Genomic DNA, 25,437 nt, shown 5'->3' with positions numbered 1-25,437 from the left:
GAGGCGCAGCTCTGTGGGGGTCTCAGCCGGAGTGAGGTTGTCAAGAACAGCATCCCCCGGGCACAACCGAGAGTGGTCAAAGCCTTGCTACAGTGTGGCAGCTTGTGCCCCAGCAAAACTGCCCTCAAGCTGGTGCTCCTCTCAGAAAAAGCAGATAAAAAAGCCAACCTGGGAATTGCCAATCTGCTTCAGAGCCGGTAAGTGGTTGGCATGAAGAAAAACAACAACAGAACTTCACTCTCCCTACACTGCCACACTTCCACAGGACGGGCTTAATGATAAGTGACAAGAGGAGGCGTCCAGAAACAGACAACTCTGACAGCTGCGAGCTCTGACTGCGACTCTGTCTGCTCAACTTCAAAGGGAGGAAGAGACCAGCTGTGAATGATCCAGCTCTGCACAAAGTCAGGGCAAGGACATTTTGCTTTCAGGCGTAGACCTGGCCATTTGAGTTGCAAACACAAAAGCACCTGATAATTCAGGATGCCTTCCAGTTAAACTGGTTCAAGGTGAGGCTAATTTCCTATCCAAAGCTACTGGTGTTTGCTTACTGTAATTGTTTTTTTTTAAGCTTTCGTTGGAAATGGGAATTTAAATCCCAGCTTTCATACACACGTGCAGACATTCCAACTCTACTTCAGAATTCTTTAATGAGGGTGGTCTAGATAAACCAAAACTTCTATCAAGGATGAAAGGAAATCCTCATGTAGGAATATGTAGACCTTGTGCACAGGTGAGAAACTCCCACTTGTCCAGCAGAGTAACAGCAGCCACTTGTGGAGTGCTCATTGCTGTCTTCCAGCCCACTCAGCTTCTGATCTTGGCTGGAAGAACACAAGCTATCTTTACAGGTGATTTGACTTCCCATGTATTCAGGATAAATGCGGGGGCGGGTTAGTCAAACAGGGGACACACCCCCTTCCTCAGCTCTAGAGCCAACCTTCGATCGCCATCTTGGCTTTGTCTGAGGATCATGTTCACGGGAGGAATAAATAATAGTTAAAAGGAATATTTAATAAATAGCCAATTGTGGGATTACAGTACAGGAGTCTTGAACAAGCTCCCCAGCTATGTTGTTGAAGCTGATATCCTGGTTTCTTCCAAGGAATGGCTGGATGAAGTTCTCCAATCAAGTGAGTATGCACAAAGGGATGTGGGAGGATGGAAGAGTATGCTGTTGAACCCACAACCCTGGTTTCTTTCAGGAATCTGCTGCATGGGATCCTTGGATCAATTAGCTACTAACTACTAAATGATCTGTGTGCACTGAGTGGCCTCTTGTTTGTAACTCTTCTTCTGTCCTTAAGAAAGCAAAGGTACATTTAAAAAATAAAGCGTTATTCGCCACCATGTTAAAATATCACTGCACTGGTTGCCCTACAGCATGTTTTTTTCTCCAGTAGAGTAAGACAAGGAGGAAACTTAAGAGCAATAAATCCGTTTTGAGCACAACCCCACGCACTGCGGTGTTGACACAGCAGGGCTGGCTGTACAGAAGAGAACCAGTGAAGCACCACTCTCCCAACAGCTCCCACTTAACACGAAAATTGATTCATATCAATTATCGCAGAGCAACTTGTTCACAAAAGAGGTCAGGAAAAAAAGTCATTTGGGAACATAATGACAGACCTAAAAGGCTTAGATTTTTGTGTGAGGGGAGAAACAAGCATGTTTAGTAACATGAGCCATTCCAGGAGTCTCAGCCACTGTACAGAAATCAGCAACATGAAACTCGTTTAAAGGAAAAACTTGCTTTGGTTTCATTTACTTGGTATACCTCAAGTCAAATCTCCAAAACCAGACAGCTTTACTACTGTATTTCAAATCTGGTTAAATCTGATCAGAGATACATCAGGGTACAAGATGAAGATGCTGTAACACTAATGTATCTGATTTGGTCTCTACCACAGATTCACCTGTGTTATCGGACAGTGGCTCAGTAAAGGTTTTTGAGTGCTGTTTAGTCCAGTAAATATCAGTTTGATGTCCTTTTTTCAGCACAGTTGGTTTGTTAATTACCTGTAAGAAAAATCCTGCAGCAAATCAATCTGCTATCAGTGATAGAAATCTGGTAGTGTGACTGAAATGTCACCCTTTTATAGCTTGTTTTCATGGTGGCGCATTTACCTCTGGAGCAGATGTTCCAAACAAATGTTCCAGTATGATGAATGGAGACACTGTGCAACCACACTAAAGTCTTATTTGGTCATAAGGGTCCCATGGCACTGTTGGTAAGAGTACTCGCAGTAGCTGGCCTACCTATATTCCTCACCTCAATCCAGTTGCTGAAGCAGTTTCTCCACCTGGACTGTCTTGGAGTGGGGGCTGCCCTTCAGTGCTGGATGAAGTGGGTCCCCTCCTGTATGTAAAGCACTTTGAGATCCTTTGGGATGAAAGGCACTGTATAAATGCAAGGGACTCTAACTGTAGAGTTGGTCTGTTTCTCCCAGCGGTGTTTATCGTCAAGTTGTGGTGGGTCTTTTAGGAGAAAGCAGGATGCAGGTTAAAGAGCAGCTCAGCGTGGAGAACAGACTTCTTGAGAAAATAATCCTCCTTCCATCAGCTGATGACTTCCAGTTCATTTCCTTTATCCGCTGGCCTGCCATGTGCAGGACAATCCGCACTCCTCGGTCCCCTTACACAAGCGCGGGCAGGGCACTCTCATCCTGCTCATCAGGTTTATTCGTGTGAGGAAGGTATTTTAAGATTATCCTTCCTCAAAGATTACATTTTAGCAAAATTGCAGGCTTCTGCAAGCCCAACTCATGCCGACATCAGAGGATAACAAAAATAAGCTGCTTCTTATGCGGAGTTATCCGCAAGGTTTTGAAAAATATTTGGGGTTTTTAAATCAAAATTAATATCAATTTAAAAACCCAAAAGTCTCTCCATGGTTTTTATTCTGTAGTCAACACTTGAACTGTTTCTAGTCAGCATGGCACACCAGTGCTTAAAACTATTAGCTCGCAGCTCTTGGGTCTTGGGTCCGATGCTTGCCTAGGGTGTCTGTCTGTGTGGAGTTTGCACGTTCTCCCAAGTTCGCCTTGCATGGCAGTTAATTGGTGTGTCCCTGTGTGTCTGGGTCAATGCCCTGCGGTGGCTATCTCCAGGGTGTGGTGCACCAAGCCCTGTGCTTCCAGGAGGGGCTCCACTGTGCAGCGCCCCTCACCTGGAACAAACAGCTTTCTGACAACGGCTGGAGAGATGGACAAAGATGACCAAGCATGCAGATGAGTAATAGTGGGTAACGATGTAGCATGATGACACCCTGCATATCGGTCCACGTCACGAAGGTTAAAAGCTGCAGCTGTCTCATTTGTGATTTCTTTCTGTTGTGATTTCAGCTCTTACTTGCTGTAGGTCCCTTTCGGAGTCGACTGAAGGACGTATTGCTAAGAGAACGATGGACAGCACTGTACAGAGTCCTCTAAACCGTTATGCAGAACACCTGCTCTCAAGAAGTAGGGTACGACTGGAGAAACAGCTCTAAGGCCCTGAGCACTGACAATACCTCACATGTCCGTGTCTCAGCATAGCATCCTGAAAGATTTATGCCGGTTTCATTGCCTTCAGAGAAATATGCAAAGAATTTCACGAACATGGCCCTAATTATATAAAAACACAACCTTGCAATATTGCACATACAATGTTCTTTTTTGCACAGGGATTCAACAGCTCTTGCAAAGGATGATTAAAAAAACTGACCAGAGGTGAACCCTGTGCTGAGAAAAGTCTACCACAATTTTTAACTTGTTCATGAATTCTAGTCCAATTATAGCTCCCTCATCCATTCTCATCCATGAAATCAAATGTAATCTTCTCCATAATGGAAAAACAGTCCCCAACGGAAAGGAAAGTTTGCCAACAAGATTATCTTGGAAAATATTCAGTTTCACCTTGGTAACTTGAACTTGGGTCTATTTCTCTCTAATTTTTTATATATTCAAAGAAGACCAATTTAGGTTGGAGGCATCAGGTCGATATTCATTTTTCTCTGCAAGAGTAAGAAAAAAAATCACTCACATGTGGAATATCAATTTCAAAGAAAAGAAAACCACATTTCCCAGAAAAAAAATCAGGCAGCTATTAAACAGTGATGCACTTACAAGCAGAGGTTGAGATTCTGGATTTGAAAGGTTGCTTTTGGATCACCATGGTTTCCATTTAGTTGCCATTGCCATTGTTGCCATTGAATTTTTTTCCTTTGCCTGCCCACCGAGCATCATTTTCAGCAGTCCTGGATGCTAATGTGCAGTTTTTTTATTTGCTCACTTGTAGCTGAAAGGAGATGTTACAGAGATGTTGACTTTGTTAAGTCATGATGCATTTTGGTATGAAATAACGAATAACAAAATGGCAAAAGCCCTGTAAACAAAATACTTAAGAAACCAAAATGAACATTCTCATGCACAACAAAATGTCATACAGTATATTCTACCCTAAACGTCAGGCATTCTTTCAGGAGAAACAATCCTGCAAGTCTGAAGTGTCTACAAGTATGAATCAGCACTCAGCGCTTAGTTCCCTTCAAAATCAATGGGTGCTCTCGATAGAAAAAATTACACATTTGCTGGGGTAGAAAATGTCTCATTGTTGCTTCCAATGCATCAAGGAAGAAAAGGTGCAAACCAAATTATCAGCTTCCGGCAAAGGCAGCTGTTTCTTCCACATATCCCCAACTTACAATTGAGAAAACGCCTTCCGATTTCTCAAGTTATATTGAACTGCTGGAATCGGCTAGTCCTCCATATCACAAATTAGAGTATCTGGCTTCAGATGCCTTTGGAAAGCAAAACCTTCTCCAGAGAAATTGCTGATGCCCTATATCGAAAAACACCATTTCAACTCCTAACACTCTGCATTTTATTGCTTCAAAGCACAGCAGTTCCAAACACTCCAATCCATTTATATCCTGTCCACATTAATGTGTTAATTTGTGTGCCTTCTGAAGCTCTGCATGTGTGAAGTGCTTGTGCATAACCCTGATTGAGAAAGATCCAAATGTATTGGAACGCAGGGCAAAAGGCAGGGGTGCAACATGTGTGAAAATCAGAGAACTTTTCTCAATGCCTCGCTCGCTTCTGGAAAGTCCTCCTTCTCAACAGCCTGCATTACTGCATCCTCACTTTCCAAGCTGGCTCAACAGCACATCGCAGGGAACAAAAAAAACACGACACACTCCGCAACGGCATCAGAAAGAACACAAACCGCAGGCATTCATTACACCTTTATTAAATTTTATTATAAATTCTTTTATCACAAACACATTGAAAATGACTTATATAAATGAAACAGTCCACATGGATGTTGCAGTCTTTCAGGACACTTTTCCAGAGCGGCTGTATATTGAAGTTTATAGAGCCCTTACAGCAGCTCTGACAGGTCCATGCAAACCCTGCTGGTCCCAATAACCTTAATCAAATGCACCTTCAAGGCCAGGCACTGTTCCCGGGGAAGCCAAGGCAGAACCTCGCAGAAACGAGAGACCGGAAGGCAGCACTCAAGAGACACTGCCTGGAAGACACGCAGCCGAATTCTGCACCAACAGCTGGTGGGATCTAATCTGGGTTATTGTTTTTGTTTTGTTTTTTGCACCCTACATAATAAGCACCATGAAAGCCTTCCAGTCATGACTGCATGGAACAGGATGATCCACTTGGGATTTGATGAGCCTGGGAGGATCAGGGTACAGATGGCAGACAGATTGCACAAGAGTTAACCTCAGGAACAGGAGGGAAGTGCTTTGTCTCTTACTGACAGAACGGCAGCCCTTTCTATGTATATGAAACGGATATCAGCAGGATAGAAATCCACACAATATCCGTACAACTTGAAGGCAACGGCATTGATTGAGCAAAATGACATTTCTCACATACAGCATGCATTTACCAATTGGGTTAGAAGTTCAGTGCACCAAAATTGCTTTCAAATGCTATAAATAACATTTAAACGGATTTGGCTTTTAGTGTATTAAAGCAGAATGCCTCACACTGCAGCTCTGCATTATATTAATCATGGTGCAGGAAACTCTTTTTTTTGCAGGAGTGCAAAATTAATGGAATTTTCCATTTTCTGCTTTTGGGATTTTACATTACATTTCCACTTACCATGGATTGCAGCCTCATTTTCCAAATGTTTAATGGAGCTTCAATGGAAGCTAATGCTTATTAAATCTGTACCAATAAGCCATTTGCAGTTAATATAATACTGCAGGGTCCCATTTTCAGACAATGCAATCAGTACCACCTCTCAATACAAATGGATTCTGTCAGTATAATTGGCAGGAAGTACATTTGTTCTCCGAATTATTTTTTTGGAGAAAAGCTGACAAACCCTTACAGGAAACTTCTCATCATACTACGCAGTTTCTCTCGCTTCCCATCCGAAAGGTAACCTGCTTAACTTGATTGTAAAATAAGGAGTATAAAGGGACTCAACTGAAAAATAGACTGTCAAAAACATGGTAGCTCACTAGTCTGTATGGCACTGCTGTATACTAGCGTGCACACGTGGTACAGAACTGCAGCCTTTTTACAAATGCTTTGTGCTAAAAAGGTGTGACAGTGTGCTCCAGATGAGCAGTATTTATTCATTCAAGGGCCTTCCCACGATTCAAAACAAAGCAAAATCGCAGCAATTAATTTCCACGCAACAAAAAACAGGGAAACACAAAAATGGACCGGGCTGGCAGGGAAATTAATCTTAAGTATACCCTCCTGCAGAAGAAACAGGGAAAAAGTGCTTGGCTGGCAAAAAGAACTTTATCCTGATGAAGGCTATTAAATACACAGCAGAGGAACGAAAGCGTTCCAAAGTGAGATCGTTTCCCCTGCTTGAGTCAAGACAGTAAGGCCAGCGATACTGCCTGCAGGTACCTCGAACCAGAAGGGCTCAGAGCCACTGGCAACGCCCTCCGTCACAGTCCGGGGGAGCTGGCCAGCCTTGATGGCTGTCTGGCCGTGCGTGGCACAGATCCAACACCCTTGTGCCAGTAAGGACACAGGAGCCTTTTTAAAAACCCGCTTCAGAATTAGCTCAAAAGTTTTGGGCCACACAATGACAGGCAAGTATTCAACTGTTCACCATCGTCACCTTGTGAGTGGCATCAAGCAGTCAGCCACTCAGTCTTCCAAGCCCACTCACACACCCTGGACCGGCCAGTTAGCAGAATGCCCTGTGCCGTGGGGGAAGGTACAATGCTGTCCATTCCCCCCCCAACCTTGCCATCATGCTCTGAAGGTATGCGAGGAGTTTTTACAAATGCATGTCTTTCTGGCTCTCCGCTGTAGTCGTCAGAGGCACAGCTCTCTGGCCCGTGCAAAGGCTGGGTTCTTCCTTAAGGAAGGCGCATCGCTTCTCAGACTTCGAGAGGCTTAAGGGCGTCCTCTTCGTTTTAGGGTTTGTGCTGAGCGTCCCTGTGGGAACATTGTTGGATCACGTCAGTCATGTCAGCATTGAAACAAACCCAAGAAGCAGAAGTTGTTAACGTAATGGGACAGGACTAGTAACATGCTCTTCTACTCCACTCCAGTACTGCGTGGTGGACAAGCAGTATGGCACCATTATGGGGTGAAATTTCCCTGTATGCTCACATGCCTTTCCATCCAATAGTTTTCACGAGACCATGACAAGTGCCCAATTCCCATCATGTTGAAGTTAATGCAATCCTCATACAGAAATAGGAAGCTTCACCATGTGCCATATGAACTTGATTCCACAGTTCTGGGGATTTTTGGTACCATTAGGTTCCAGCCAATGCGGCAGAGACTCTTAGCAAGCAGATTCTGTACTAGCGGAGCTCTACTCTGGTCCCACAGACCAAACCCCTCAATGCTGATATTCCACCAATGGCAGGAGCGAATGACACCCCCGCCTTTCTTGGAAAGTTGATTAAACCCAAAATCCCAAATACAAGTGAAAACCGCTCCTCTGATGAGGTTAACAAAGCGCATTAAATTATAAAATGCCCATCACTGACAGATGAACCGAGCTAAGGCTCTCTGAAAACTCTGCAGACTTTCATTAGGGACTGACTGTGGTTAAGACGCAGATTAATTTCCTCCCGTTTTGTAAATGTCAACTCGATCTATTTCGCTTGCCTGTTGTCTCGGTCACTCAGCTGAGCTTTTTTTCCCCCTGCAGTCCATTTGTCACGTTCCACTGTGCTTTCACACAGCCAGACTGCGATTTTGAACTTGCACCAATTAAAATTTCAGCAACCAGCACAAGCAACTCAAGCCTCTAACACAAGCAGTACCTGCTGTTCCATCACTGGACTGGACAGGCACCCTGAACCATCTATATTGTTAAGACGCCCCCCCCCCCCACCAGTGATGGAGCTCCAGCCTGTACAGTACACAGTCACTGCATTTCATTTTTTGCCAAAATAATTGCTTCCACTTTGTTGCTCTGAGCCAAAGGCAATACAGAGTAAGAGTAAATTTAACAAGAAGACTTCAGCCCATTGTGTTGGCACAGGCAATACTGACTGTGCTTTCCAAATCCCAGTTAATTTGTTCAACTACTAGTGAGCTCCATATAGAAATCTTTTATTAGTCAACCACCTACCTGAGTGAAGGCTGTACTCCAGATTCTAAGCAGTTCTTCTAGTTTTGTGTGATAATTATTTTTTTTAACTCCCTGTAAAAAAAAAAAAAAGAAACCATTTAAAGTCTTCACAGGCATATTCAAGTTTTTCCAAAATTGGAAAAAAAGAACATTTTCATGCAAGGCTTACATTACACAGCAAAAAAAGTCATGCAACTCAAGCTTTACAGACTTTTAGGACTTACATTTGAAATACATTTAAAATTACATTAGGCAACATTGAAGATTTATGCTAAATTTATGCAAAACAAAAAAAAGTAGCAGCAGATTAACTGGTCTACATAGATCATGATCTAGATTTTGTATTTAAAGCTATTTTTTAGCAAGAGTTGCATTACTATCTATACTGGGGTATATTAAATGTTAGTACATAGTTAATTTATTTTTGAAAACAACTTTTATTACTGCATAAATTTTAAGTTCTGCGTTTTTCACTTTTGATCTTTTTATAATCGAACAGTCTTTTAACAGCTTATACGCAGTTACTAGCAGTTTATATATATATAAAAATACTATTAAATTACAGATTTAGGGTTAGTTTTACCTTCTGTGATGCACTTTAGGTTTACTCATCCTTTCAGAGTGCTGCGATAATTTTCTTTAATAAAACCAGCCACGTTTCTTTGCGTCAAGCATGACATAAGTGCCCTGCAAGCTTAACTTGAATGATTGTGGAAGTTCAGTTATTTCAGAGACTACAAATGACAATTTGCATTACGTGAAGATACAGTTTCATTTAAAGTTGGATTTTTTTTTTTTAAGACAAACCCAGGCATTAGTGCATTCTCAATGCCTTGTTTTCTGACCACATTACCTCGGTTAAATGGCAGCTAACAGGTTTATTTTAAAGGGGACATAGAAGGTCTTACCTCTAGATCCATTTTAATATAAAAAAAGAGGAGAGAACAAATAAGTTGTGTTCTTTTTCCGTGTAATATCAAGACACCTTTACATTTTTTCTTTTTTTAATTCTTCATACTACATGCATTCATTTAAAATTTAAAATGTTGTTTGAAGGTCTTAAGGAACCTTTATCTCTGATAATAGTTTAAGTTATTTAAAAAGGTATTTCATTATTTTATGATAAAACAGAACAAAGGTAACAAGTTTAGTTTGATAAAAAAAGACTAGGCTTTATTGACAAACTGCTGCAAAACATTTTTTGGACAGATATTTAGTTACCTATTTAGGCAAGCTTACACAAATAGAGCATTATGCATTTTACGGTGAAGGTACAGATTTAAATGGCAATATACAGTTATTTGAAGTTTATAGTATGTACATAGTTTCGGGTTTAGCTGCAGTATCCCTTTTTATAAGGATTATTAGACCCTGTGGAGATCTGGCACAATCCTTAGCAGACCCCTTGACTTGTGGGGAATTTAGAGTAAACTTTTCAGACGAATTTCTGATCCTATATTTTAAAATATGGAGACCAGTACAGTGGCAATTCAATTTGAATTCTGGGCAAGAGAATAGATGAACAGCAATGATCACACCCATCCACAGCCCGTTTTCTTCTAAAAATTACAAGTTGACCTTTTTTTAAAATAAGGATCGTTAAGGATAGTTTATCTCAACAGTGTCTAGTGGGGCTATATTTCAAAACTCTTTAAAGTAAAATCCAAAATATTATCAAACCTAAACTTTCTAAATGTACAACTTTTTAAGAGACTATTTAAAAATTAAGTTAATCTTTAGGACAGTACCTCATGAAAATAAAAAAAAGGTGCCTAAATTTCTGTGGGGGTTAATTCATGTTGCCTATTATTACAATTTTATCCAAGTAAATTAGTTTAAAGGTTTTAAGTTTTGTAAATGTTTAATTAAAACAGAATTTTGAAATGTAGCCTAAGCGGGAATCTGCAACTGCCACTTAATCACGGAATCAGTATTTTTAAAGCAAGTAACACAAAAATTAAGTGAGATCTTCAGAGCTAACAAGATGTTAAATTATACAGTCGTTCAAGGATGTTTACCCCCCACACATTTTGAAACTGGATAAAATCTTATTTTATAACCAAACATTAAAAAAAGTTAACAGAACTGTCAATGCGAATAAGCAAGGGGAAGAAGAAGAAGAAGAAGAAAAAAAAAATCAAAAAGCTTGTAAACAAAGTTTAGCTGTGTTGCCTAACTCGGCTAGGATCGGTTCAGATGTCTCAATGCGTACAGAAGCAGGTTTTCAAACAAAGTCCACAGAGTAGAAAACGAACGGACAATTACTTTTTGTCTGGTTCTTTAAAGCGACAGAGGCCACAGGAGACAGATGTCAGTGAGCAATGTGCTTATTCAAACTTGATCTGGCCCCTTCAGTATCTCCCATAGGGGTGATCCCTGTAGGGCCCTTTAACAGTTCTTGCGGAAGGCAGCTTGGGCGCCGCTCTTGTTCCATTCCAGTCATCCTGACCTGGAAAGAGACGGAAAAAAAATTAATGAGCCATTACCACCAAGGTCTCAAAACCCATCCGGGGTTCGCGGGACTGTTAGCAGTCTGACCAAGTCCCATGACTACAAGAGCCTTTTCAGCCTCTCCTGGCAGAGGTAAGACAAAAAAGGGCAACGCCAAGATTCAGAATGTCTGTCCTGGTCTTCCTGCCAGCGGTTTACTCAGACATTCCCCAATAATCCCTGACAGTGCCTTGGGGAAGAGACCCCAAAAACATTTAAAAAAAAGGCACCATATGATACAAACAGGGAAAGCTTCAAAAGGTCTTGTTCAGCAATCGGTATTTAACTCGCTCAGCTTCAGCCAGCTTCAACAGGGCTGGAGTAGAAATTCTCCGTCTGTGAAGATGTGCACCATTCGTGAAAGAGGGAAGCCACACATCACTTCTGGAGCTTAATATTGACTGACCACTGCAGTGTCCGGCTGAGAGACTGACCTCAGGGACTGGCTGATCAGAAAGGATCTTCGGTTACACTTCAGTGACAAAACGAGACAGCTGAATGGACCCGCTGCGTTTGAAATGAGGGAGAACATTCCCCATTGTTACAGACAAGAAGACTATGGCCTTACCGTAAGGCTCGTATGTGTCCTGGGCCTCCCCGTGGCCATAATCGTAGTATTCTGTGTCTCTGCAAACCCGAAACAGACAGATGTTACTCAAGAGCACTGGCCTCTCAGGAACTGCACTGCTGCCCTATGCAAGCTTAATGCAACACTAAAGGGTTTCAGTTTAAACAATGTCCACACATCATGAACACAAGGCAGGAAAGAGTCAAACTGAAATGCTGGCTGAACATGGCGACTGAGCTTAGATGTTACTGCACCAACACCAGCTTCACAGTTTGCTCTTCAACATCAAAACACCATGGACAAACTGAATCGCCTGTCCAGAACTCCACACAAGTACCTTTGAAAGCAGTATCTAGCATTGCTAGCACTTTGAAAACTTCAGGCTTTGTAGAACTATCAACTGCACAATAAGCTACAGACCTGGTATTTCATGTTTAATTTACAACAATCTCTTGTGCTTTTCTAGTCTCACTTCTATCTGTGCTTTGGGTTCCTTCAAAAGCACTCAAATGTATAATATTTTTTAAGTAAGCATTTGAGAAACCCTCCAGCAAAGGAAACATCACCAGCTAAACCCGCAACCAGAGAATGTCAAACTTACGCCTGGGGTTGACTGTAATAATCATAAGCTTCATAAGTGGGCTCAGCGTAGCTGTCTTCATAGGCCTGAGAAGAGGAGAAAAAATTAAAAACAGTAAGTCCCTCTACTCAACCATGATCTATGACTTCAAAATTATTTAGAATCCAAGATATCATAGCCATTGACTCAAGTTTCATAAAAAATTTGCATTTAAAAACCAACACTGCTGGATCAACTACCCCCATTGGGAGAGAAGACAGGATGCAGGAAAATTAACTTGTAATAAATTCTTGTACCTCATCTGCAAGCCCTATTACAATATAGACAAAACTAGATGTGCTCTCTCCTGAGGCAAAAAAGACTAACAAGTTACAGAGCTAGTTAACCAGGCCTATAATGCGACTCCAACACCCCGGTCAGGGTGAAACACTGAGAAAGGGTAACCGTTCACTCACGTATTCTTCATAGGGCTCCGGGGCAGGTGGGTGGGGCAGGGGCATTCTCTGCACGCCCGGGGCAGGCGGCCTGCTGCGGGCAGCAGGGGCGCCCCCTCGGACAGGCTGCGCCGGGGGCACCCCTCGCCCTGCTGGCGCGCCCCTCACAGTGGCTCCTCTCGCCGGGCCCCCGCGGGGCGCCGCTCCGCGCGGTGGGATCCCCCGACCCCTAGGAAACGCAGGCCGTTAGTTTCCCGAAAGCAGAAGGGCTCAGTCAAGGTGCAGCTCAAGGCGACCGGCCGGAACGCCCTCTTGTGTTGGGCTGTCAACATTTTTCTTAAAAGAACGACACGGGAGCAGCGCGGGGGGGCTTGGAAGGCTAAGGGTTCGAATCGGGGCCCAGGCAGAGCAGTTGTGCCCCTGACGAGACACCTCGCGCAGAACGCACTAGCACAGGGCCCTGCTGTACAAAAGGGTACAGAGGCGCACACTGCTTTGAGCAAAAGATTCAAGATGAAAAATGGGATAGTTTTCCGGTTCCGTCCCGACAAAAAAACAAAACATTGCAGTATTCCTTCACAATCTGCCTTGCGCTGCCCCACAAAGTCAAAGGGCATTTTCACTTTGGTCTGGACAGACACTGCACAAATCTACCTGCTTTCCTTGTCGGTTGTATGTTTGTTTGGACTGGCTCTGCATAATTCTTTTCTATTTACGTTATTTTATCACAGATTGTGCAAGTTTCTCTGGATCAAGGATCCCAGGAAAGCAGAGAAGCGGAGCACATCCAGATCAAAGTAGCCCCATTACCAAAGATCCTCACGGCACCACAGTCACAGTTACCTGGCGGCTGGAGTGGGAGGGGGGGGCGCGCCACGCCCCCTGACAGGGGGGCCTCCTCTGCCCCGGACCCCCGGCTCCTGTCCTCCATTCAGGTAGGACATCTCCATGAACTGCTCCTGACAAATGTCATCCATCATGTCCTGCTTGGAAACAAAAAGGAACTGGTACTGGTCATGCACGAGCTAAGCACAGCTCCAAGGCACATACAAAAGTTAACAGTCTGGTATCTTTAAGAGCCTGCCACTACGTAGCACTTACGTGATGTTTTGAATAGTCAAAAATACTGCAGCCTACACCCCCTCCCCCCAAGTACAAAACCTCCTCGCAATGTTTTCCTCAAATCGGCAGTGATCACACTGCAAAAACCGTTCCTTGAAGATCAAACTCAATTTCCCCTAACCTGAGCTCTAACAGGAATAAACCATCTGCCTCCTCTGAAACACTCCTCTCGGCTCCGCGGCTACAGAGCTCACTCCCCGCTATGTGCATCTTTTAATATTCCCCTGTGGAGGTGCTCAGATAAATGTAATGGAATATTCGAGCAGCTGGAGAAAATTGATCTCCATGCAGTGCACTTTACGATGCACTTCAGACATAAAATGCTGCGTTTTCTTAAGCAACACGAACACTTAAAAGATGAAGGATTTACTTGTTCTCTCTTGAATGGAGTGAGGATATTAAAAAAAAAAAACTTTGATGTCTGTCCAGCCATTAATCGCGATGCACTTACATGGCACGGTTTGTCCCACTCGGTACCAAGCCTGTGCTCAGTTACAAATGACAGGGAAGGCAAAAAAAAAAGAAGGTTCTGACCAAAAGCTCAAGATGAGATTGGATATTGACATGACTAATCCCTAGTAAAAAAAAACTGTAAAAATCAGATCGGCAGCCCATTACAGATGGTTAACTTTTTTCCTTTCCAGAAACCCTGCTTTAATTTAATAATACGGCTCATAAGACACCCAAATGCAGAAATGAGGAATAGAGAGGAGAGCGATTTTACAGCGGAAATCTCAATGGGATAATGAAGGCATTACAACGCTCTCCACTCGGCAGCTCCCCCCATCACACCAACCCTCCCCCCACCGCCTCTCTGAATCGGAAGACCCCGCGGGGCCACCCTGACCGGACCCCCTTCCCCGAGCCGGCGCGGCTCAGCAACGGGGCCGGCCGGAGAGCGCCACAAACCCGGGGAGCAAAAGGCAACACTCACAGGAATGAGGAACTTCTTGACTTCCTCCATGGCGTGCGCCATGCGGAGGTAGGCCTCGGGCACGGGGGCGAACACTTCGATGAAGACGTGCAGCTCCATGGACAGGTGGGCGTACTTGGGCTCCCCTCCCTTCCGCAGCTCCTCCTCCTGCAACACCGAAACCCACAGCCTTCAGACCCCCACGCCTCTGAAGAGGCCCCCGAACAGAGCCGACACGCCACAAACCGCCGGCCTCCAAACGGTTTGCGGGCGAAGCGGGAAGAATCAATTTGCAAACGGAATATCCTTAACCCTCTATTGCGAAGTCCGCTTTTTTTTTTTTTTAACATGGAGCTTTATCAACGGACTGATATCCTGCACAAGATGGTCGACTGCTGCAGGGAAAGGAATAATGTTAAACCTGTAAAGCACACAGACAGCACCAGAATCCATAAGAAACCAAAAGGAGCCTCATTTCTTTTGTGCAATTTAAAAAAAGCTCCTGCATATTTATAAGCCTGCTGGCAAGCAGCGTGTCCAGCCTGAACATATGCTTGCAAACGCAGATCTGCATTTCTTGAAAAGGCCTGCCTGGCGTTCCTGCGAGGCGACCAGAGCTGCACATCCATACCTTCACTTTATCCCTCATGGAGCCTTTTCCCAGGACAGAGATCTTCGCTCCCGTCTCTTCCTGTAGCCGTTTGATCGTGTTTCCTTGGGGTCCCAGAATCTTCCCGACAAAGTTAAACTGAGAAACAGAAGGACAAAACCCATGTAAGATGGCGTGAAAGCAGTCCTGACAATTCCATTGAAGATGATTTAAAGTGCTCCCTTCGCAAAACAGAAAAGATGGCTAAGAAAGTGATGGGGGAGAGAAGACGTAGCGGCTTTGTTGTATGAAAACGTGCAGCCCCTACAACTTTCTAGTCAGCAATTAGAAAAGGGCTCTTGTACCTCAGGAAATATTAAATCATGACGGGCAACTTACAGAACAAAAGGATAAGGCTTAACACAGTCAAGCAGGCAGGCTGGCGTTTTAGTGATGCCACTATTCAAGGAGAGTCATGAAGAAGCACAGTAACAGTGCACCATATTTGAATGTGGAACATAATACAAGGGTGTACACTTAATAAGCACTTTATAAAATAACTAGTTAAAAGGGATTTATCAATTGGAAAGCACAGGTAAAAAGGATTAGAAAGGCTAAAATTGAATATGGCAATGGAGATTCACATCTTTTTTTTCCCCTCAACATTGTAAGAGCAGAAGAACAATAAAAGATGAAGTGTCTTGGGGATAACAAGGACTCTTTAGATGATGGGGAAATGGCTGTTGTATTAAACGAATATTTCACTGTGGCATTTCCAAAGACGAAATCCACAACACGCCTCGGGCTGCGATAAGAGCATTCGATGTTAAACAATATTGGGTTACAAGAGGCAGAAGTGTTACAGGGCGTGGAAGCACTTGTAAAAACTCAAAGGCCTGAGAATCTGCTGTCCCAGGTTATCATCAAGACTCCTCCAACAGTCACTCAAGAAAGGGCTTGCATCCACTGATGGGAAAACCTTTCAAGTAAAATCACTTCACAAGAAAGAACCAAGCAAATTATACACCAACAGGTTTTCATTGTAACGTTCTGGGAATAATACATATTTCTCACTATAGGATCATCTGTATGGCAATAGCATTCTAGAAGATAGTTAGCAGAGATTTTAAAAAGTCAAGTCAAGTTGTTCATCCGAAAGCAGTAATGCGTACAGATGATGCAGAAGATATGGTATATTCCCAGTACAAAGTGATGCTTGTGTACAGACAAGACAGAGGACAGACAGAAGGGATGAATGCTCAAAGCTGGGTGAAGTCAATGGTGGAGAAGAACTGTGATCTCCATTAGGACTACTCTACCATCCTTCCTATCAATGAGCCAGATCTTGGTCTCATTCGGAAACAAGTCAAGCTCATAAATGAGGCCAAAAAAAGGAGATGACATTTCGAGACTGGGCAGACTCCTGGGAGATATTATACATACATATATAGCATGAATATGAGACACTAAACCCTGAACTTGAAATTATGAAAAAGATTAAAGTGTGTTAACTCAGCTTCTAGATAATATGTGAAAGCAATAAAAAAAACAATGCTAGGCATATTATGCCAAAATTGGACAATGAACCAGTTACTAGTGAGAATAGGGTTTGATCACCACAGTGCAAGAAAGCATATCGCTACTGTGGAATTAGTCCACAACAATCGGGCACATTCCTGGGCTTAAAAAAATTATCAGGCTAAAAAACTTTAGTCTTGAACAAAACACTGCAAGATTTTTGTCGAAGTATTCAAAGCCTCAAAAGTACTGAAAACCCATTCGCATATTTATATTTGGCTGATGCATTTATCCGAAGCATTTGAAACTTCCAATCATTTACCCAGGAATCATTTAGTACTCCCCCAGGAACAATTCGGGACAAGGACTTCGCTCAAAGGGTACGCGAGCAGTGTTTCAGCTGGCACACATCCTGAACCACAGCGCCACACCACTGTCCCTTGGTTAATGTTTCAGATGTGGTCCAGAACCAAAGGATAAAAGAAAATGGGGGGGGGGGGGCGGCATTTCTTTACGCAAAGGGCTGTGGGAGTCAGGAACAAGCAGCCCACCCATGGTGTTGAACCGACACCCAAGCTCCTTTTAAGAGCCAGAAGGCTGAAACCCTTGGGACAGCGAGGCACTAGCACAATACGAGGGCGATGGGCCAGGTGGCTTCCTCTTGTTTCAGACCTACAGTATGTTCTCAAACACGCTGCTCTTCAGAGACGAAAGCTATTTAACTGAACCAGGGCTGTGGTTAATGTGCATTACCCGGCTCGTGTACAGTGGTTTACAATTCATGCTCTCTTCCTCACCCCTACATATAATGCGATAACTTCACACCACCACTTGTTTGATGATTCACAGAAAGCTAAAGAATCTCCTGGTGACAAACCCAGAGGAGAAAGGGACCTACAGTAATCTGTACACAGAGGAAATTGTGCTTGCATACCGCACAATGCATTGCTGATCCACACCTGATTTATTTAAGACACCAGCATAGCTATGCTGCCAACATGCAGGTAACGAAGCCTATATAAAACAATCATTTTAGATTCCAGATGCAAAGCACAAGTGATGCACGCTTTATTTTGGATGTTTTTACAAAATACCCCCAGCTTTCTTCTACAAACAATAATCGACAGTCCAAGTCATTAACTTAACATGACCCTGAACATAGAATCAAATCAGTTTGCAGAGAATATAAAACATCCTTTACATACACTGTTTTTAAAATTCACACAACGCTTAAACATTTAGAGCGTTTACAGATCGCATTAAACAGAATCCCGCGCCCTTTAATCGCAACTTGTCTGGCTCCTCAAAGGCAGAAAACATCCTCAGCTAGTTTGTGGGTTACCAGCAGCAAACAGGAAGCTCTAAACTAATTCAAGTGAGCTGAATAATTTATTATTGCTTCAAAATATGTAGTTCGTTTTAATTTAAAATCCATCTGAGCCAACGCTTAAACAGAATTTAACTGTCGGGAGTCCTGGAGCGTTAACACTAATTTGTCAGCAGAAAAATTAGGCTAAGGTAGGTAAACCCCATCCCCCTCCACAGCGAATCCATCAACACCCAGCCACATCCACTGCAATTTGATTTTTAGACAGCAGTTAATCACCATGACTGCAAGACGCAGGCAAAGAAATAAAGGGCTATAAGCTGCTGGGATTTAATACAGACAGGTCTTGCACTTCCACAAATTCCAGCACCCCTGGCGTTCCAAGGGTCCATGCTATACGTTTCAGGATGACGTCCACTGTCAACTGTGTCGATCGATTGCGTGATTAAACTGCACTCCAAGGGAGGCAATATTGGAGGAGGAAAGCTGCAAGGACCTACAGATTTCAGTGTACACCCCTAATCTTTCTTCCATCCGTACCAGTCTAACCCTGGGCATTTCACTGGAGCAATTCTTCATGATTTAAATATAGATCTGAGGCAAAGGCAACAAAGAACAATCTAGTTAATCAGGCACTTCAGTAGACGCCCGAGATTGCTATTTTATGTCTCCTGCAAAGAGTGCAAGGTAGCGTGGGAGGGGTCCTCAATCAAAAGCAGGAAGATGCTGAATGCCAACTGTGTGTGTGCCTGGAATAAGCTCCACGAAATTAAAAGAGAACAAAGCCAGGAGAGAGTTAATAGCTCCAGAACAGTCATACGTTGTAAAACAGGAGCTGAAAAGGTCTGACGTGTTTCAATAAGGAAAACAAGTGAGACCACCAGGAGCAGGATTGTTGGGGAAAAAATGAATGAGTTGTCCAACTTGAAAACTGAAGTGAAAAGCTTGAATTATGCCTTATCATAGAGCCAAAAAATTGGTCTTTCGTCATTAAAAAAAATATATGGGGTGGCTGAGGACTGAATAGAACAGTCCTTGAACCTATCAAGAAATCACAAATCTAAAAGGTTAATGGTTTTGTCCTTTCTTAACCAGTATTCCACGCTGGACCTCCTTTATTCTAAGCCAGTTTTCAATGCACATCCATAGCATGGGCTCCTCGTCAGACAACGCTATGAGCTACGTACACTGACCTTTGGATACTGTTTGACTGGGATGAGGACTCTTTCCTTCAGTTTGACGTTCTTGTGCGAGAACAGGTCCAGATAAGCGTCTTCGTCTTCTTTCTTCGGTTCGCCTTTCTGAATCCTTTCAATTTCTGAAAGCAGGGAAAAATAACGATGACCGTTAAAAAACGATGACAAAGACTTAGGAAGTTCCCGCAAACTTTTTACAACCGATACAGCAAAGATCCAGAAGCTCCTATGATGCTAAGCTTTTTTCCGTGCCGATGCGACGCTCCACAGTTCCAAGCTTGTGCTTCAGCTTAGCTTTCAAGCTTCCTTCTGTGAGACACTATGAAACATTTTCCAGGCATAGATGATATTGCAACAAAACTGTAGAACTAGAGCAGACTAACCGGGGCACACTACATGCCTGCATGAACTGTCAACAGTAGCTATAAGTCACTTCACTGGATAGCAAATGCCAACCTTAACTGCATCTGGCGTTGAGCTCAAACAACTCAGGCAACCATACATCATACTGAGGAAAGAGGCTGGCAGCAGGGGAACAAAGGGGAATTTCGTCTTCAAGATTAATTCAAAGGGCTGTATGCAATGAAGGACTAAGACCAAGTCACCTTCCCTCTTCTGTAGGACACTATTCAATGTCTTTATATCTAAAGCGTATGAACAGACTGTGCACTCCACCACTTAATATGTTGCATTGATCTCTAAACAAAACACAATCAAGAGTTGGGTTGATACAATTAGGAGTTACACTACGCAAAATTAACAGAATGTCTCTTTTTTGGACAACGCAAATCCAGTTTAAATGTGACGTCTGTAGCTTCTGATTTGGTTTGAGGAATGATGAACTTTGCCTGCATTCCAATGCAGAGTCCAGGAGTTATAGACCTGGATTAAAATTTAATTTTGGCAACAAATGCTTTGTTTATAACAAGGATGTATGGACTCTTTTACACTTATAAATCTAGTTGATTTAGAGCAAGCTAGAGCATTGTCACTGCAGAATCTTCCCCTTTCAAAACCAGCTCAAGTGAAATAGAAGAGTCTCCCCTTTAATACATTTACAGCGATATAAACATCTCACACCAAAGAAAATGTGAAAACCTTTCAAACACACTGCGGGAATTTGCAATGTTGCTGCATTAGAATCTCTTATCACAGATTTTCAGGTTTAATTGGAAGCACAAGACTCCTGTTGAAGCACCTTTAAATAGCACCCATCAAAAATGCTTGATGCATTTTGCAAACATTCTAGTTAAACAGCATCCAGCTCTGCAACACCCAGGCAGCCCAGCCACCCGACACACGATACTGGAAGGCACACAGGTCTGTGCTCACAGGCCCCGGACAACACAAAACCTTTCATTAGGCTCGGTCACAACCACAAGCCGGCAATCCAATTAATAACACGAGCTTCTAGAATTTGCCACCAATACCGTTCTACTGCTCACTTTACAGTAATACAGTACCAGAACTGCCCACCCATCAGCGGCAAGCATTCCAAACAAACAGCTGTCGTCATGAATATCAACAAATTCCACATACTTTGCCCATCCGGTCCTGCACACTGCTGTTCATCACAGCCGCTGACCGAACTTTCCCACATCGCGAAAGGACCAAAACTCCTGCTGGAGTCAGAGATATTGCAAAGGCTGAACTAGCACCTCTTTGTCCGGTAAACCGAAGGCTTTCTACAGTACGATCCACCACCCTGCCAGATCCAAGGCCATTTTCATTACTGAATGAATATCAATAGGTAGAAATCAACCGCCAGCCTAATCTGAATGTTATCCCACTGGAGGCAACATCACATACACAAATCCCACAGTGCAACTGCGCATCTCAGTCTACGACTAATTAGCTTCCTTCATTGTAAAAAAGCCACAACCAGCACCTGAGCTCAGTAAGAAAACAGGAAAGCTACAAGGGACACACCACCAGCCCCTCCAGGAACAAGTCACCATGCTCTTCAATCCTCACAGACCGCAGGAAGTGCACTCCTGCCGGCTCTGGGCATCCCTCTAACTTCTCCAGGGCCGGGAGAGAAGAGATCAGCCGCCCCTGTGAGGCACGCCATCACCACTCAGAACCCTCAACCCCAAGTCTGGAGCAGCTGTTGACTGAAGGTGACCCAGAAAAAAACACCAGCACCTCAAGAAATGAAGCTGGGAGGGTGACAGACGTGCCTCCCCAACCCCCTCGCTCTTACAAGACACCTTCTCACAGAGGAGTGCGGGAGTCAGGAGGGCAGTCTGCCATATTGCAGCCGGCAGGAAGAGATGGCTGCAGGTCTCCTATGGGGAACTGGTCGAGACCGATAGGGGCAGGAGACTCGGAAAGGCAGGCAGGCAGGCTCTGGGTTCTGTTCCCCATCAGCAAGACCTTACAGAGCCGTGCAGCCAGCTGGTGTGAAGAAACACGCAGCCTCTTCTTCTTTTCGGATGCTATAATTAAAAATCCAGATCTCCGGAGAGAACCACTGCAGACAGTAAACCAGAAGCTGCAGGTCACACGTCCCCGCCTTTAATAGAGGAACGCTAGAAGTGTCTACATTCAGAAATACGTTCATGCCAATTAGAAGAAATGCCATGAAAATATACCGCAGGTTTCTCTCCATGAACAGCTGGCTAAAAAAAAAAAACAGGTGTAATGCAATGTTCTGGAGTGATTATTTCCAGACAGCGCAGGCTGAAGCCAAGCTAGATGCAAGACTATGTCAGCCGCGGCATCGCCAACAGAACAAGACTGAAACGTTTAAGCCATCGTGCCGCTGGTCCAATTAACACGCTGATGCAAACAGACATTTCAATAATCTTATTTCAAGCCACCAGCAGTGGCGGACGAAGTGAGAATTGAAAGGGGGGTGTAAAAATTTCACAGTGCTCAACACAAACCAGCAACTGCAGGAGCTCACAGGCAAGCACGGGGACACGGAGCATTTACAACCACTTGTGACACTTTTATTGCAGAAACTATGTTCGTCTTAATATGAAACAGGCACACCGTTTAAAAAGCTGGAAAACATTCAAGTTTCCACTGCCAGGGAACCAGAAAATAGTATTCCACGTCTTCGCACGGTTTCAGACCCTGAAAGTTTCGTTTCTTTTTTTTAAATGAGCAAAAACTGTGGATGGGCATTTGACGAGAGGCTCAATGCTGGTTTCAAGGAGCGGGCAAGCGGGCGTGAGAGACCCCCCCCCCCCCCCAACTCGCTTAACATCTCCCGTCTGGCGATGGACTGGGCTATTCTCAACTTCCTTCCCAACAAGAGCAACGTCTGATCGCGTCCTGTTCCAAAATACAATTTTGCCACGTTAACGGTTTTCCTCCACCCCCAGCTTGGAGCGAAAAAAAAAACTCTTTCAGTCTTTTTCAACCCTCTGGACTGTCACAACCCCCCTGAAGACATCCATGCCCACCGGGGGTCTCGCCATCCACTTTAAAAAAAAACTAACAGAGGACTTGACGGTGGCGGGGTCCAAAATATAACAGCGGGCAAGCGAATAGTCCCGAGCTGAGATGTTGGCAGAAGACTAAACTCGAAACGTGCCAAGGAATGAAGTTTCCCCTGCAGAGAGCCTCGCACCCCGACAGAGGGACCTGAAAAGAGCTTTTTTTTTTTGGAAGCACCGCGTTATCTAAAGCGCCTCTTCCTCCGAGAGACTGACTTGTGTGGTTTCTCCCCACCGAGGCCAAGTGAGGCTCGGTCGTTTTAAAGTCATTTATTTGAAACACTGAGGGTGCTGCGGTTACACACACACACACAAACAAATATCCAGAAATAAGGCATCGGGGAACCATCTTCCCCGTTAGGAAAGATGCAACCTGGAATTAGGCTGTAAAAGAACATATCGTTGGACCCTAAATCCCGAGGCTGATAACATTTCTTTCTGAAGTTTCCAAACGTGTCATGAGAAATATTTACCGTGCGAGGTTTAATGTCTCGGCACGGGGTTGATAAACTCCTTAAAACCCGTCGACCAAAAAAAAAAAGCATTTGAGGTAAACCCAGAGCCCAGCGACTGAAATGCGCCGGTTCCGTACATGCAAAAACGCTCAATCGTGTAAACGGCACTACAGCTAAAGCTTGATTTCATCTCCCCACAAAGGGAACAATTAACGCTTCTGCAATCAAGGCGGTCCGGCAATGGAAAAATCTGTTTTTCCCCATTCTGTAACTTTTTCTTTTTAAAGAAAAGGGAGCTTCGCCATTTATCAATTCGCTCATCATATGCAGATCGTGCTTAAAGCTGCGCTACAGTTTAAAAACCTACGTCCCGATTTGCAGCTCAACTAATAAAAAAAAAAACCCGAGGTCGCTTCTAAAATATCTTTCTTCTGCTGATGAAAAATAAGTACTCGGGGGTGGGGGGGGCGGTTGTCCCCCCCCTGCAGAAACGCACATTCATCCCCCCCAGCTAAAACTTCCCATAAATACAAAAGCAGCATCCCAACTTTTCGTGAATTGCAATTTAACCGGCGGACAGGCGTGGCGAGAGAGAAACGCACACACACAAGAAGAAGAAGAAGAAAAATAAAACCGCATCAAGATCGGAAAACAAAAGGGACCGAGATGCAGGTACCGTCGGCACCGAGACGCACACTTTCAATACCCGAGGAGCACAGGCAGGGCGCCATCCTTTCCTGCAACTTGATGCCCCCCTCCCTCCCCGACAGTGCCCTGTTCACACTCCACAAAGCCACGCCGTGGGAAAACACGCTCTCCTCTCCTTTCACCCCCTCCCCCCCCGAGAAACGAGTCAAAAACGACTTTTTTTTTTTTTACATTTTACGACGGCGGCTTCACCGGGGAGCTGCTCGGCCGGCCGGCCGGCCCGGGGCTCGTCGTCACCACGCCGCCGGCAGACACCCGAGACGAATGCCGACCCGATCGGGTTACCGGCTTTAAGTTAAAATTTAAAAACGAAAATCAAAGAACACCAACACCGCCCGACTATGTTAAACACCATAAAAAAAAAACGTTGTGTCGGTTTTTTTTTTTATTAAAAACCCAACAAGTACCCGGCCGTGTGCGAGGGGGGTGAGCGAAACCCTTTGTCTCACAGACACTCTTCCCCACGACGTGCGCTCTTCCCCCCGCCAACTTCAGAAACATTTACGCTTTTCATTTTCACTGCGATACCGTCACAAGCAGCAGCAGGAGAAGAAGAAAAGCCCCCCTTCTCGTCGGCTTTTGGCAGCTCGGCGCCTCGTTTATTCCTTAACACACAAAAAAACCAACAACAACAACGAAAAGTTTTCAGAGCGGCTCGATTTACCTGTGGACACCAGTTTCATGGCGTGAGTGAAGGAGGAATCCAGACTGTCCTTCTCCGCCAGCAACTCGGGGAGATATTTGCTTTCGTTCTCCATTTTGTTTACTATTGTGTCTGCTGCGTTTACAGTCTTGGGGAGGAGGAGGAATAAAAATAGGATTAAAAAATGCGTTTGCAGCAGCGGGGGGGAAAAGCTCCTAGCGGCCTCGTAATCTTCTGCAGGTCTGGCTGAGATCGGGCCCAAGTGTGTGCCGAGCCTCCCGGTCGTGTCGGTTAGCAACCTCGTAATGGCTCCCTCCCTCTCTTTCTCTCCTTCTTAGCTCCCTACGAATGGAAAGCGATTGAGAACACACAAAAAAAAAATCCTGCGACTGAGGGGGAAAATAGCAAGCCGAGAGGAAGTGAGCTCACTAAATTCATTCAAAATGGTCGGGCTCTCCCTCCCCCTTTGAAAAAAAAACAACCTCCGACCGCTGTAATTTTTAAAGGCGCAGCCGGCCCGCTGTTCTTAAATGAATTTGGCGTCGATAAAAATGTTGTGGTTGGGGTTTTTTTTCCCCCCCTTCGCTGTTGGTTGGAGATCACGCCGTGCCCCTCTCTCTATATTTACGTAAAACCGAGGTAACGCGACATGTGTAGATTTTTTTTTATTTTTAACGATATTAAAGTACTTTGTTCGAAATCTGGGTGGTGTGCTTCTGTCGTTTTTGCTCTGATAGTAACAAAGGGGAATACGAAGGCATTACAGGTTAACAACTTCGTCGATAAAATGTTGCTAAACAAACCTGCAGATTTTTTTTTCTTTTTTTAACTCTGAGGGATATTTCTAGGATCTCCTATTTAACCACAGAAATGTCTAAAA

The 25,437-nt window shown here is 44.1% G+C and overlaps 1 protein-coding gene across 4 annotated transcripts; it reads right to left on the bottom strand.

Annotated features, from left to right (window-relative positions):
• Positions 1 to 5,212: 5,212 nt before the first annotated feature.
• Positions 5,213 to 25,009, bottom strand: LOC148649640 (KH domain-containing, RNA-binding, signal transduction-associated protein 1-like). 4 transcript variants are annotated; one of them, XR_015925889.1, is made up of 11 exons: positions 24,579 to 25,009; positions 19,303 to 19,427; positions 15,307 to 15,423; positions 14,697 to 14,843; positions 13,484 to 13,626; positions 12,662 to 12,869; positions 12,228 to 12,292; positions 11,627 to 11,685; positions 10,834 to 11,017; positions 8,569 to 8,640; positions 5,213 to 7,415 (listed from the first exon to the last, which is right to left on the bottom strand). XR_015925889.1 is itself a non-coding variant. In XM_088602587.1 (9 exons), exons 1-9 carry the CDS (start codon positions 24,670 to 24,672, stop codon positions 10,920 to 10,922), a joined length of 1,056 nt encoding a protein of 351 aa, XP_088458713.1. In that variant the 5' UTR covers positions 24,673 to 25,009; the 3' UTR covers positions 9,715 to 10,919. The 4 variants fall into 4 exon arrangements, 2 of the variants coding, with proteins under 2 accessions (XP_088458713.1, XP_088458715.1); XR_015925890.1 differs by having other exon boundaries at positions 8,569 to 8,636; XM_088602587.1 differs by lacking the exons at positions 5,213 to 7,415; positions 8,569 to 8,640 and having other exon boundaries at positions 9,715 to 11,017.
• Positions 25,010 to 25,437: the final 428 nt, after the last annotated feature.

Source organism: Lepisosteus platostomus, chromosome 13, assembly GCF_059453375.1.
Source record: "Lepisosteus platostomus isolate fLepPlt1 chromosome 13, fLepPlt1.hap1, whole genome shotgun sequence".
Classification (NCBI taxonomy): Eukaryota; Metazoa; Chordata; class Actinopteri; order Semionotiformes; family Lepisosteidae; genus Lepisosteus; species Lepisosteus platostomus.
Note: the sequence above shows the minus strand (reverse complement) of the source record. Positions and strands in the feature narration are given on the sequence as shown.

Bases quoted from the DNA above. Each gene is read 5' to 3' on its own strand.
- LOC148649640 (XM_088602587.1), bottom strand. From the start codon at position 24,672: ATGGAGAACGAAAGCAAATATCTCCCCGAGTTGCTGGCGGAGAAGGAC. The intron at 15,424-19,302 runs GTCAGTGTACGT...TCTGTTTCTCAG, and splicing joins CAGTCAAACAGTATCCAAAG to TTTAACTTTGTCGGGAAGAT. The intron at 11,686-12,227 runs GTAAGTTTGACA...TCGGGTTTGCAG, and splicing joins TATTACAGTCAACCCCAGGC to AGACACAGAATACTACGATT.